General features: G+C 42.5%; 2 protein-coding genes across 9 annotated transcripts; both read right to left on the reverse strand.

Moving 5' to 3' along the window:
* Nucleotides 1–410: 410 nt before the first annotated feature.
* On the reverse strand, nucleotides 411–4,380 carry LOC127764350 (uncharacterized). Of its 3 annotated transcripts, none has more exons than XM_052289222.1 (4): nucleotides 4,122–4,380; nucleotides 3,050–3,268; nucleotides 2,866–2,949; nucleotides 411–1,584 (listed from the first exon to the last, which is right to left on the reverse strand). In XM_052289222.1, the coding sequence occupies exons 2-4, from the start codon at nucleotides 3,210–3,212 to the stop codon at nucleotides 821–823; spliced, it is 1,011 nt and encodes a 336-aa protein (XP_052145182.1). In that variant the 5' UTR covers nucleotides 3,213–3,268; nucleotides 4,122–4,380; the 3' UTR covers nucleotides 411–820. The 3 variants fall into 3 exon arrangements, with proteins under 3 accessions (XP_052145182.1, XP_052145181.1, XP_052145180.1); XM_052289221.1 differs by having other exon boundaries at nucleotides 3,035–3,268; nucleotides 4,139–4,379; XM_052289220.1 differs by having other exon boundaries at nucleotides 3,035–3,268; nucleotides 4,122–4,379.
* Nucleotides 4,381–6,262: 1,882 nt separating this feature from the next.
* On the reverse strand, nucleotides 6,263–12,937 carry LOC127764195 (pentatricopeptide repeat-containing protein At5g65560-like). Of its 6 annotated transcripts, none has more exons than XM_052289039.1 (4): nucleotides 10,098–12,937; nucleotides 8,509–9,291; nucleotides 8,195–8,412; nucleotides 6,263–6,600 (listed from the first exon to the last, which is right to left on the reverse strand). In XM_052289039.1, the coding sequence occupies exon 1, from the start codon at nucleotides 12,805–12,807 to the stop codon at nucleotides 10,270–10,272; it is 2,538 nt and encodes an 845-aa protein (XP_052144999.1). In that variant the 5' UTR covers nucleotides 12,808–12,937; the 3' UTR covers nucleotides 6,263–6,600; nucleotides 8,195–8,412; nucleotides 8,509–9,291; nucleotides 10,098–10,269. The 6 variants fall into 6 exon arrangements, with proteins under 6 accessions (XP_052144999.1, XP_052144998.1, XP_052144997.1 ...); XM_052289038.1 differs by having other exon boundaries at nucleotides 6,263–6,712; XM_052289037.1 differs by lacking the exon at nucleotides 6,263–6,600 and having other exon boundaries at nucleotides 8,119–8,412; nucleotides 8,509–8,765; nucleotides 8,909–9,291.
* Nucleotides 12,938–13,007: the final 70 nt, after the last annotated feature.

Genomic DNA, 13,007 nt, shown 5'->3' on the forward strand with positions numbered 1-13,007 from the left:
TTACTATATTGCTAACTATGTTCTGTTTCATCCGATAGATCTTCCTTTTTGAATTCCCATATCTGAATTCCGCAACACTGCCTACTCTTCGTTTTGAAAGCAAACAAAAGAGGAGATAATCTTAGAAGGATCTTTCCATGTGCGAGAGCCATTTGGCCAAACTTAATTAAGCAGAGTGCATGTTCTCATGAACATGGGATGCGCTTCCTGTTAGCTAAAGTAAGATACATATAAGTGCAAGTAATTAATAAATTGTATTGATTCAAGTGACAACTCTTGTATGATATCTGATCTTGGGCTTTGTCCATTCAGAAGGTCAATGTGTATATTTGCATTGAATGAAAAGAGACTCAGTATTCAGTATTTGCAAACCACAGGTAAAAGCAATGTCTCATGGCATGGGCCGAGCAGAACTAAATGTAGAGATGCCATTGTTGCATTCTAAATGAATGCTTAATGCGTCTTAAGTAGTTTGGAGAAAGAATGACATTACACAGCCGTGTCTGCAGAACGAAAACCTGTACAACACCTTGAGTATCAAGATCTCCATTAATTCATCTACCCTAGGACTAGCAGCTGGGGAAAAAAGATATCCTTTTTGATACCAAAGTGACAAAAACTGGAAAGGAAGCAAATCAACCTAACATTACGATGACTGAAAAGAAAGACGGCAATCAACCTAACATTCTGAAAATATCCTAGGAAAATGTTCAGCATCTGTGCTGACAGTTCTTCTCCTGAAACTCCCCGGTCAATGGAGCAGAGATGATCCACCTTCTGGCTTCTGCTCGTTGCAGCAACGTGACATTATGTTTAGATCCTACAGGATGTTGGGCACTTGACTTGAGAATTTCTCCTGCAATTCCCTTATCTTGGAAGAGAGCTCCACCTTCTGCTCCTTGTAGCTCTGAAGCAGGAAGTCCTTCCCTTCGATAACTTCCTTTAGCTCACCGACCTCCCTCTTGAGCATCTCCACCCTTTCTGCCTCTCCTTTCCTTTTGTCGAGGCCAATAAAATGCAGCTCAGGGTCATCAACACTGCTGCTATCAGCATAGCCATTGGCATGCCCATTGGTGGCACCTGACTGCCAATGCCCAGCCAGCAAAGGTTTATCATGAGAGAGTGCTTCTGCAACACAATGATCTGCAATGATCTTCCTCAGGTGCTGAATCTCTCGCTCAGATTCGAAGAGATCACGGTTAGCGGAATCCAGCTGAGACTGCAAATTGGTGGAATGTGTCTCCTGAATGTTAAGAGAATTTTTAAGATCAGCAATCTGAGCTTGCATCTCCATGATCATCTCATCACGTTTCTTGAGATGCTGCCTCAGCTTCTGTATAACCTCTTTCTTGCTATAGATGTCAGATCCTGATTCTGAAACACAAGGAGAGCCAGAACTGTTTGAGTACTGAAATGGTTTACGAGGATCCTCAAGTCGATCAGGTGATGATATCCACATGACGCCATTATTCTCTTTGCTTGATTCTGGTCCTGGTATCTTCACAAGTGGAAGGGAGGGTTCCATCTGTTTTGATGCAGGACTTGCAGGTGCCTGCTTTACTCCTACTCCATTGCCTGAAAACCCTGCAAAAAATAGCAAAGAATAAATACTTCCCATATGTTGACAAAGTGCCATGGCAACAAAAAATTAACAAAAAGTTTTTAAACACAATTTACAATGTGGAAACTACAACACAATACAATGTAACTTAGTTATATTAATTCCAGGAACATAAATGTAAGAACAGATAGGAAACGTGAAAATTGCTTAATTGTCTGTAAATGCTTCACAGCCAGAAAGACAGGAATAAAGTAAAGCTACACCAGCACTTTCTGTGTATCAAAGTGCTCGATAAGGAAGTAAGAAAATGTGATAATGACAATAGTACTCCACTCATATAAAACATTATCTTCTTTTCTAATTTTCTTTCTCTGTGCATAAACATTCTTCTGTACAGCAGCATAATTATGGTCTTAACTCTTGACTAATGACTACAGCTGGTAACAGACAGTGCAAGATTAGGTCTTAGAGTTATAACAAACTTACATATCAACAGATAATTTCTGTATGAACCAGAAAAATTGAGCAAGTTGCAATTTCTCAACACTGTTATTTAGTTCTCATTTCTGGGGATGTTGTTATTCTACCATTCAAATCGAGCAAGTTGCAATTTTCTCAGCAGTGCTATGTTATTATTTCTGGGTTGTTGTTACTCCAGCATTTTGCACGAAAGCATCTTCGTCAAGAGAATCCTAGTAGACTTAGTTACTCTGTCTGTGATAAGTTCTCAAAAGAACAACGATCAAGTGCGCTTTCATTTCATGGAACTAATCACACTATGAGCTAAAATGAGAGGCAAACCTGATGGTAGTCTGGGCCTCTATAGTATAGATTATAGAAGGTAGCGTGGTTATTTCACGGACGACTAATAACTTTTTCATCCCACTAGTAGGATTTTGATAAAAACGTGCCTTGGTTTTTGGAAATGTCGAAGAATGATGCTTAAATATTTTTTCCCAACAGTTTGGTGTACAACTCATAATTTTTTTTATGAGTTGAGATCGCGCCTTGAAAGTGAGGGAAGAAGGGTATTCAGCAAGTTTGAAGTGCTGAAACAAAATGTTATGAATGCTGCAGAAAGTATTACGCCTAATGTTTTATTCCATTGAAGCTATACAAAGATAATACTGCAAATTATTTTTGAAATGCAAATAGCATATATGCACCCCTGTAACTAAGATAGTTTTGCATTTTAACTCTATAAATTGAAGGAAGAGTGATAACAATCAAAACCACATAGGCTGGCAGGTACAGCATACAGTGATAAAAAGGCAATAGATCGTATTAAGTTACAGAAGAAGCACCTGAATTACAATGGTAGCAGCTCAGGTGATCACTAAACCGGTAGAGATTTGAGTGTAACTCACATGTTCCTGGCCTTCTTTGGGCTGCAATTTTGCAAAGTCAGCAGTCAACATTTAAAACAATACAGACAAGGAATCAAGGTTACAACAGCAAATGGAGGCATTAGACCTTTGGAAGTATTACTATTTCGTTGCTTCGCATCAAATAGTTGTTTCAATTTGCACCCAAGTTTAACTGAGAGTGTGCTCAGCAAAACTCCTCCCGCAACAAGAACCCAGTTTGGTCCTCCTTGGACATTATCTGTTTTTCTCGCCTTCTGTATGCTCCTGTTAGTCTTTGACTTCATCCCAGCTTGTACGAACTACCGATCTTCAGCGAACTGTACAAATGCAGTAGCTTGACCTAGAAGACATGTATAAAAACGCGATAAGCACAACAGCTCCCATATCAGTACAGAATTTTCAGTTATAAAGACATTCATAGTAAGAGTTCTAGAAAATGTATGTTCCATAAAAAAGTACAGTTAAAATTGAAACTGAACCATATGACTTCATTGTCCTTGCAAGTTGCAAAAGAAAAAAGATCAAAATGAATCGGTAAATAACATAAAAAATCTGGCTTTCGAAGATAACAGCGACACCTTCATATTCAAGTATACAGAGGAATTATCTTTAGAAACAGTATACCAAGGAAAATGACAGTAACAATACGCTACTACCCCTAAAATGGCTTTGCATTGTGCCTGGCTATTTAGGGTTCAGTTTAGGTTGCCTTCTAAACATCTACACCATGATGATATATATATTCATAGACTAACAAACACTGAACTCACAAAGGAATCAGCTAGAGTTTTTTTTAAAGAAAAAAAAAAGAGAAAAACAACTAGAGTTTATACAATCACGTTGACAATTTTTTTTCTTCTTCTGAAAAGTGAAAATTACAGGTTCTCCCTTTCCCCAGGAGACATGAGAACATAGCGAATTACAGATTCGGTAGATGTAAACCATTTTTCATGGTAGGACAATTCACAGAATGTCCATGAACCACAGGTCTGCGAATCTACCCGAGTTTTCCCTCCCCTCCCTCCACGCACCGAGCCGGTTGGATTCAACCGGCCTCCGCCGTCCCCCGTCAGGGTCGCCGGGGAGCCACCTTCCCCGGCGACGAGGCAGCTTCACCGATTACCCCGACACAACAAGGACGAGCACGCAGAAGCCAAATCGAGGAACCCCCCCCCCCCCCCCCAATACCATACCAGTGAGGAGGCCGGACCAGAGTCGTTCGTCGTCGTCGTCGTCGACGGCGGCGGCGCGGCTCCCCGCCCGCTGAAATTCACCGCCGGGGATCGGTGACCCGGGGGGGCATTGCCATCCCCCTACTGCTACGCTTCCGACGGCGGCGGGCACAGCTCCGGCGCCGCCGCAGCGGAGGAGTGGAGAGGGAGAGGAGATGCGAAGGAAGGGGGCAACGGAGAGAGTGGGAAGGAGGAGATTGTGTGTTTGGGAGACTCGGAAAAAAAGGTAAATCCGTTTTTATCCACCCTCTTCTTCTTCACTCCTCTGCTTCTTCTTCTTTTTTTCCCCCTTTGGTTATTTTTCGCTTTTACCTTTTCCTTTTTGGAGATTGCTCTGCTCTCTGCTTTGTTTATATTCGCCAAATTCCTTTTGTTTGTTTCTTTCTCTTCTTTTTTTTTGCGATAAGAAATTCGTTTTCTTTTTTCATATTTAGGAATGCATTAGATAATTTCAGTGTCGGTATTGTTGTTGCGAATACTTTGGTCAAACGGTGGAAAACGACATCGATGGAGACTACAAAAAGGACATGATACGAATGTAGAGCTTTTTCTTAACCCCATAATGTTGTTATGTTCTATAAGTACTTTACATAATTTATGTTTTGAAGTACATCTCCATGTCTAAGACATTAATTTTCCGTCGACATTGTAATGTTCTAAAAATGCATGTATGTTTGAGCTTAGGGGTTTTGCTTATAAACTGATGACACCTGGTGAGAATAATTTCAAACTAAGATTTTAAGAGCATTCAGAGTGAAAACCACCCTAAGAGTATCCTCACGGAGAAAGTGTGTGCTACGTAGGATGAGGCCACAAGTCGAAATATAATGCATAGTAGATTCTTTCTCGCGGGTATGTGATGCAACCATCACCTCCACCCTCATATGTGTCGTTCTTGCCGCAAGTCCCTCCTCTATGGCTGTCGTAACCCTCTCCTCTCTCATCCCTAGCGAACTCAGTGTAACGGCAAAGGGTTTGACACTGGAAAGAGGGGGTGCTGTCACTATTGTTGCTCTCACGCAGGTGCAAGGACGATGAGGAGGCCGCGAAGAAAGAGGCAATGGCGAGGGAGGAGAAGGTCTTAGTCTTGAGAGAGGTGTGATGGTGGCGGCAAACAACCGACAATGGCAGTTGCAACGGCGGTGATGTGTGGGTCATCATGGGCATAGGAGTTTTCGAGTGCCCCGCCGCCATTGGACACTTTAGAGCACCAAAGTACCAAAATCGAATCGTGCCATTGTCTCCTACTTCTCCAACACCCCCGTCCGTCATGTTTAGATCCAGCTCTATCTCTGAATACGTATCATATATCGACATGTTTAGATATGGACGGGTACCTATAGGTATCGTCAGTACCAGTTGGTACTCGACCGGTATGAGCTGGTATTAACAAAAAAAGGTATCATACCTGATATTATCCTATCCAGACGGGATATCGCGGTATAGCATTTAGATATTATAATCTGGTAAAAATACTCCTAGGTACTACTACTACTTTTGCTCAAATGCAATATTTATCTATATTCTTGACTTGCTAAAAATATTGATGTCTTATTATCCCATGGAACTTTGTTATACGAAATGGACCTTTTACCATAGCCCTCTAGAAAACCTTTCAAAAACACGAACCAATCCAGTGTACTAGTAGTAGTATTTACCAAAGCAATACCCATCAATATGCTCTGCTATATGGTTTAAACTCACAATTTAGGGCCTTTTTGATTTGTAGGACAAATATAAAAAATTTGGAGGATTTAAATCCTATAGAAATATTTTCTATGAAAGCCTTTGAACGAACGATTGAATCCTATCATATCCTTTAAAATTTCTATTGAATGAACAATCCTATAAAAGTTTTGGAGAAAACTTATCAAGAGCTCCAACCTCTTAGAAATTTTCGTTCGAGTCTATCTCTCATCCGATTCTTATATTTTTCCCACGGTCTAATCAAACGATTATTCCTATGTTTTTCCTACATTTTACAATTCTCTGTTTTGCACTTATGTTTTTGTCAGAATCATGTATTTTTGTTATTCATTATTTTCCCATTCCTACTATTCAAAAGGACCCACACTGATAATGGAATATTATACCGTATACAACCAACAAATAATCCGGAGCCATTATTATCACCCATTTCACCAACACAGCCATACAAGATTTGAGCAGTCAAGTTGGAGGTCCACATTAACCCTGTGGTAGGCCAGTACAATAGGGGGACCAAAAGCATTTACTCGTGTACTGTGGAACAGTACCTCACACTCGCACAGCCTACTGCCTCCGGATTGGGAGCTCGTACCGTACGTACCGTCGTCGAGCGATTTTACTCTTCCGACCCCGTGGGCCCGCCCTGACAGTGACCGTTGTTTGTTCTCCTTGGGAGCTTGGGGGCGACGACGACCGTGCCTTTGGCTGCCTCCGCCCCGGCTGAGCTGGCGACCTGACGTGGACAACAACAGTGGCTTTAGCCCACACGCGTGGCCGGCGGCGAGACGCTGACACGTCGGCAGATAGCTTTCTGGGCCCAACTGTCAGTTAATATAAAAGCCAACCTAATAATCCATTTATACAATTAGTTATTGGTTGTAGATAAATATTGCATTATTAATATCTAATCTACCTATCTCTCTCACATAGATTATTAAGCACATGCTGCAGCTAGTTATAAATCTATAGCCCGTTTTTCTTGTCTCTCCCCCCACATAAGTACGAATATAACGTGGCAACTTGTACAACCTATTTGCATCATCTTATTGTACCTGCTCATCACCTTATTGTACGGCTCTCACAGACGTGTCTCCAACAAACTAGGATTCTCCTGCTTCACAGTCACATGACCCACAGTCACCATGATTATAAGATTAGAGTAACCTGATCCGTATCAGGAGTACTCCATGATAAGAGCATATTGATTGACACCTACACTTCCCCATGCCTTTTTATCACAAAGCTTTTTCTTCTAAGTTTTATTAAAGTGTGGCTAAGAGTTTGCTAGCCACAAAATTTAACAAATAATTACTACGTGCTCAGTGACAGTTCTGAGGGTGATCCAGGTGATCCCTTGATCACCATCAATTTTGGTCCCGAAGGACTCCCTCCTTCAAATCCAGCCAATTTCACTTTATATGTAACGGCGGATTCAAAAATTTTCATGAGTCTGGACAAGTCTAACAACAAATAAGGTATATAAAAACCTATAATAGATAACTTTAGTATGAACATTTGCTTTAAAAGTTTGTGTTGAGCGTGTTTGCTGCTGTACTAGTTGCATTGTACTGCCATGCCATACCGGTTAGTAAGAAAGATGATTGCTAAGGTAATTAGGCACTAATTTACTAGTGAATTGCTGCGTGTAGCTGGTGGAGCCCGGGCCATTGCCCGTGCAAGCCGGGCCTTGGCTTCGCCACTGTTTATATGCATGGCTTAATGACTATATATGTTGTAATTTTTACAAAGCTCAAATGCTAATTTTAGTGGATGTGTAATATTATGAGGTACTATATGCTATATTTGTATCATACTTCTGAGTAAATTTTGCACATATATATATTAAGTTTATACGTTAAGAGAATTTTGAGCATGGAGTAGAATCACCCAACGAGAAATTCCTAAAGCTGCCACTATGTCCGTAATTTATCCCTAGAAGTTGGATTTCTTAGGAACGGAGAGAGTATGTCTAAGATAGGTGGAGCAGAAGTGTGATCAACCACGGTTATGACAATAAATCAAACACCCACCAAACAAAGTGTAACATGCTTATATTCCCTCAATTTCATATTATAAGTCATTTTGATTTTTTCCACTTTTTTAAGTTTGAGAAAAATATAATAACATTTCCAACACAAAACAAATATATTATTAAAATATATTCAATGTTAAACTTAATGAAACTAATTAGGTGTTGTAGATATGTTGCTAAGTTTTTCTATAAATTTGATCAAACCTAAAGAAGTTCGACTTAAAAAAAATCAAAACAAATTATAATATATGAAACAAAGTAAGTAACATTTAGTGTGACAAAATGGGGCACCTACATGTGCTCAGCTATGGCTGCAGCGTGGCTTTGGTTTATAACGCTGTCTTTCCTATCTGGCTGGGCCATACATTCAGCCTGAAAGCCCGATTGTGAGCACACGTCCGTGACAGCCTGTCAGACGCCGAGCGAGGCTTTGTGCATTTCGCTGTTTTGAGTGGGCCAGGGAATCTTGGCCGTCCGTTAATAGATTCCTTTTTTTCTTTCCCAGATTGTGACCTGGCACCATCCAGATGGATTATTCATCAGTACATAAATGTACTAAGATGGAATGCACAGTTGAGCATATACTACGTATGACAGAATAACACATACCAATACCATATAGTAACTATATAAGTAGTGCCATATGCTTTCTATGTGTCGGTCTTGAACAGAAGAAATGAGACTTCTGTAGATTGTCACTATGCTCTAGTCAGCTATCCCGTTGCTTCCAGACATCAAACCAAGCGATATAACAGTACTGATATCGTAGCATCAACTCATGATTTCCTTTTACAGTGCCAACGTAATGCAAATATTATTCGAGTTGCGCGTACACAACTTCAAGATTGCTGCTTATTTCAATATTACTGGCAGTGCAAACAAGTTAGTAGCCGACCAGATTAGTTCCTTCTCTTGGAACATTTTGTCAGTCAATTACAGATAAATCTACCTATATTGCACATGGAATTAGAACTGAAGATTCATTATGCAAAAGTTGAAAGAGGCTTACCAGTAATTCCTATGTTGATGATTTATCGAAACTGATCGCTGAGCGCATTTCCAAATCTTTCGGCCCTTCCATATATTTTACTGGCAACAATACTTGCCACCCAAAAAAATCAGATCACTCATCGGTTCAACAACCAGCATCAGAAATTGTGCCACACAGTAACTCAGAAGATCCGTGACAAAATCGTCGAATCAAACTTGGCAACCTCTCTTCAGATCAATAAAATAATAAAGTAGCGAAGCCTGCCATAGCGGTATGGGACTTTTGGCTCCTACAAATCTGTAAACACTATCTGTCGACCTGATATTGTACAGGCACACACACAATCTGGATTCAAATGCTTTGCGCTCATATCAGTCTTCAAAAATCTGATAATCACTGCTCTACAAAGAAAAGGAACACGGTATTATTAGCTTTATGATCTTTTGGTGATATCCTTTTTCTGTTAAGCTTCAAACTCAAGTTATCTTTCGAGTACAGCGCTACAGCTTTATCAGAAGGGATGTTTCTGCTCAGAAAATCTGTACACTACACATGGAAAAGGAAATCCAAGGAATTGTCTAGAGAACTCAAGGAACATATAACAAAACAAAGCCATTTTTTTTCAAGAAATCACAGAATTCATCATTTTTCCTGACGGCCTATCAATTTAGTGATACATTTATGAATGCTTTCTCTGAACACCTCAGATATATGTCAATGTTTGTTTCACTTGATAACCCAAGCAATTAACTAACCTTGCCAAGTACAGCAAGTTGTTTTGTATAGCTCAAAAATCTTCCTTTGCCAAGAAAAATAGTTCACATGGGTAAATGTCAAAGTTATACTCTATGGACCTTATTTGTGGATATCCAGACACAATGTTCCAAAAAAAAAAAAAAGAATTGTCAACATATAGCATCAAGTCGTTATATGTGCTTCCACCATTATCTAGAGTTCTTTTATTTTCTTAGTTCAGGAGCTACGGATTCTCATGTGGTGTCATACATTATTCAGTGAACACACTGAAGGCTAGAGAATTTAGTATCAATTCAGTATGTAAAGTTAAGGTTAGTATTGATCAGGTGGAATGCGGAATTTTATATTTGTACACTTCGGTCAAAAGCTTTACGGGAAGCAAAACATATAGTCATGTACTGAGAGTAACAAATAAATAGCAAAGTCATAATACCAAGAACCAGTTTTGTACCTTCCAGAGAGCAAATAGAGCGTGAACTCATTTTGTGTGTGAGAGAGTATGTTGGATGATCCATTTCACATCACTTGGTGCACCTTGTGCTTGAACAGCACCTAATGAGATGCCAGTTTGCACAGCTGATGGGGATTTTGCTTCGAGTGATGAATGAAACTTGTGTGGCATATTATTCCCTGTCAGGTAATTCCTCAGTCAGCATTGCATAGGTTTGATGACTTGGTCTGCAGTTCATACGCTCTAACATGATAATCATTTCACGGGATATATCTGAGTGACCTTTTTTTATCAGGCCATCAATAATCACTTTCCACACAATCTCATCGGGACTATAGTCTTTCCATCTAGAATTCATGAATATTTCTTTAGCCTTATCTGTTTGTCCTTCACAAATAAGCCCAGAAAGCAGATGTTGGTAGGACATCAAGTGTGGTATAAAACCATGTTGAATCATAGAGCAAACCAACACCCATGCATCCAAATACCTTTTGGATTTGCAAAAACAAGTAACGAGAGCAGTATAGATGTCTTCATTCAGAGATATACTATCTTCTTTCATAAGAGAAACTAACGATGTCGCCTCTTCCGTTCTTCCATCTTCAGAAAACCCCTCTAGAATGGAAGAATAAGTTCCTGAATTAGGAAGAAATTCGTTCTTCTTCATTACATCAAACAACCCAAAGACATCAGTAAGCTCTATGGCTTTCCACACACCAGCTGGGGTCAAAGGCAACACATCCTCCACTAATCTCATGCGTACAAGATGTCTAAGCAAGATAAAATAAGTAAACTGGTTTGGCACAGAAGCAACACTTGTCATTTGTTTCAAGATTGAGACTGCATGATCTGTCTGTCCAATACTTGCATGTCCATCCATCAGAGTATTGTATGCCATTGTATCTACAGTGACCCCATTTTTGCTCATCTCCATCAAAACATTTTCTGCTTCATTTAGTCTTCCTTCAATGCAGTAAGCACGCATAGACGTTGTATAAGTGACTACATCAGGATTGCAACCCGATGAAACCATTTCGCCCCAGGTTCTCGCAACCAATCCATAGTTTCTCTCCTTTAAAAGCTTATGAATCACAATTGTATAATTGACTGTTGAGGGCTTCACATCCTTTTGTAGCATCTCCCCTATAAAGGACAGACCTTCTTGTGACCCCTTCATCTTGCATAGGTGTTCAATAAATGAACTGTATGTGTAAGTATCGGGTGTGCAACCTGCAGAAACCATCTTTTCCAAAAATTTCCATGCAATGTCAACTTTACCAGACTTGCATAACCCATTTATCAAGGAATTGAATGTCACGGCATTAGGTTTTATGCCTCTAGTTTCTAGACTATCAGAAAGGGAGCAAGCTTGATCAGTTCTTCCATCCTTGCAGAGAGCATTGATCAACGCATTATATGTGTACTGATCAGCAATTAAACCATCTCCTTCCATCAAACGTAGCAATCGGAAAGCACTCTCTATATGCCCATCAATGCATTGGCCCCGAATCAACAAATTATATGTCACAGCATCTGGGTTGACTCCACATGCTCTCATCTTGTTCAACAAAGCCATTGCCTTGTGCACCTTTCCTTCATTACAGAACCCTTGGACCAATGCATTATATGTCCACACATTCGGCTTGCACCCCCTCAACTTCATCAACTCCAACACCCTCAATGCATCGCTCATCCTTCCCTCCTTACAATAGGCATTTATCACTGCAGTGCATGTCACAACACACGGTGCCAATCCCTTTTCAAACATCTCCTGAAGCATTTCCTCAGCTTCCTTGGCCTTACGCTCCCTACACCGGAAATCAACCACAGCTGCATAAGCACGGGTGCTTGGCCGCCACCCCAATTCCTTCATTCTACGCAACATGAGAAGCCCCTCCTCCCCCCGCCCCGCCTTACACAACCCCTTCACTAAGGCTGCATACATGTGCATGTCTGGCTGGTCCATCTCCCCGAACAACTCCACTGCCTCGTCAATCCTCCCCGTCTCACAGAACCCCTCAATCAGCGCGGCGTAAGAGACCACGTCCTGGGCGAACCCTCTCAGGGGCATTTTGTCGAACAGGTCGCGGGCAACGTCGACCTGGTTGGTGCGGCAATACCCTACGATGAGGGAGTTGAACGTGTAGGCGTCGGGGCGCCAGCCGGAGCGGACCATGAGGCTGAGATACCGCAGGGCGCTGGCGAGGTCGGCGCGGCGGCAGAGGGAGCGGATGACGGCGTTGTAGGTGGGGGCGGCCGGCGCCGGCGGGGCGTGGCGGTGCATGTGGGCGAAGAGGCGGAGGGCGAGCGGCGCGAGGGCGAAGCGGGAGAGGTGGGCGAGGAGGGAGGCGAAGGGGCGGTCGAAGAGCGGGCGGAGCGGCGGAGGCGAGAGGGAGTGGAGGCGGAGGACGACCGGGAGCGCGACGGCGAGGAGGTGGCGGGACGGCGCGGCCGCCCTGGCCGCCGCGGCGGCGAGGCGGACGGGGAGCGGGGCGGGGAGCGACTCGGGCAGGGACGGCGCGAGCAGGGCGGGGAGGCGGGGCAGGGAAGGGTTGAGGAACCAGTCGGGCGAGGTGAGGACGGCGGCGAGGTGGGCGAGGAGCGCCGCCGGGTTGGTGGAGCGCGGCAAGGCTGGAGACGAGCCCATGGGAGACGTTCCTGGATACGCGCGAGCCGGGGGACGCGGCGGCGGCGGTGGCGTCGCCCGCATGTTGGCAATCGGCGGCGAGCTCACTGCGCCGCCGCCATTGCTGGGGGATCTCGGCTGTGCTCCTTCGCCAGTAGCCGGGTTGACGCTGTCCCTGCTTTGAGATTTGCGCTATGCATCACCACCAACGGAAGCGAATTATTTTCTGTCCTGATTCATAAAGACTAGGATTTGTCACGAACTTCATTAGGGGCTTGTTTGGT

Source organism: Oryza glaberrima, chromosome 2 (genome assembly GCF_000147395.1).
Source record: "Oryza glaberrima chromosome 2, OglaRS2, whole genome shotgun sequence".
NCBI lineage: Eukaryota > Viridiplantae > Streptophyta > Magnoliopsida > Poales > Poaceae > Oryza > Oryza glaberrima.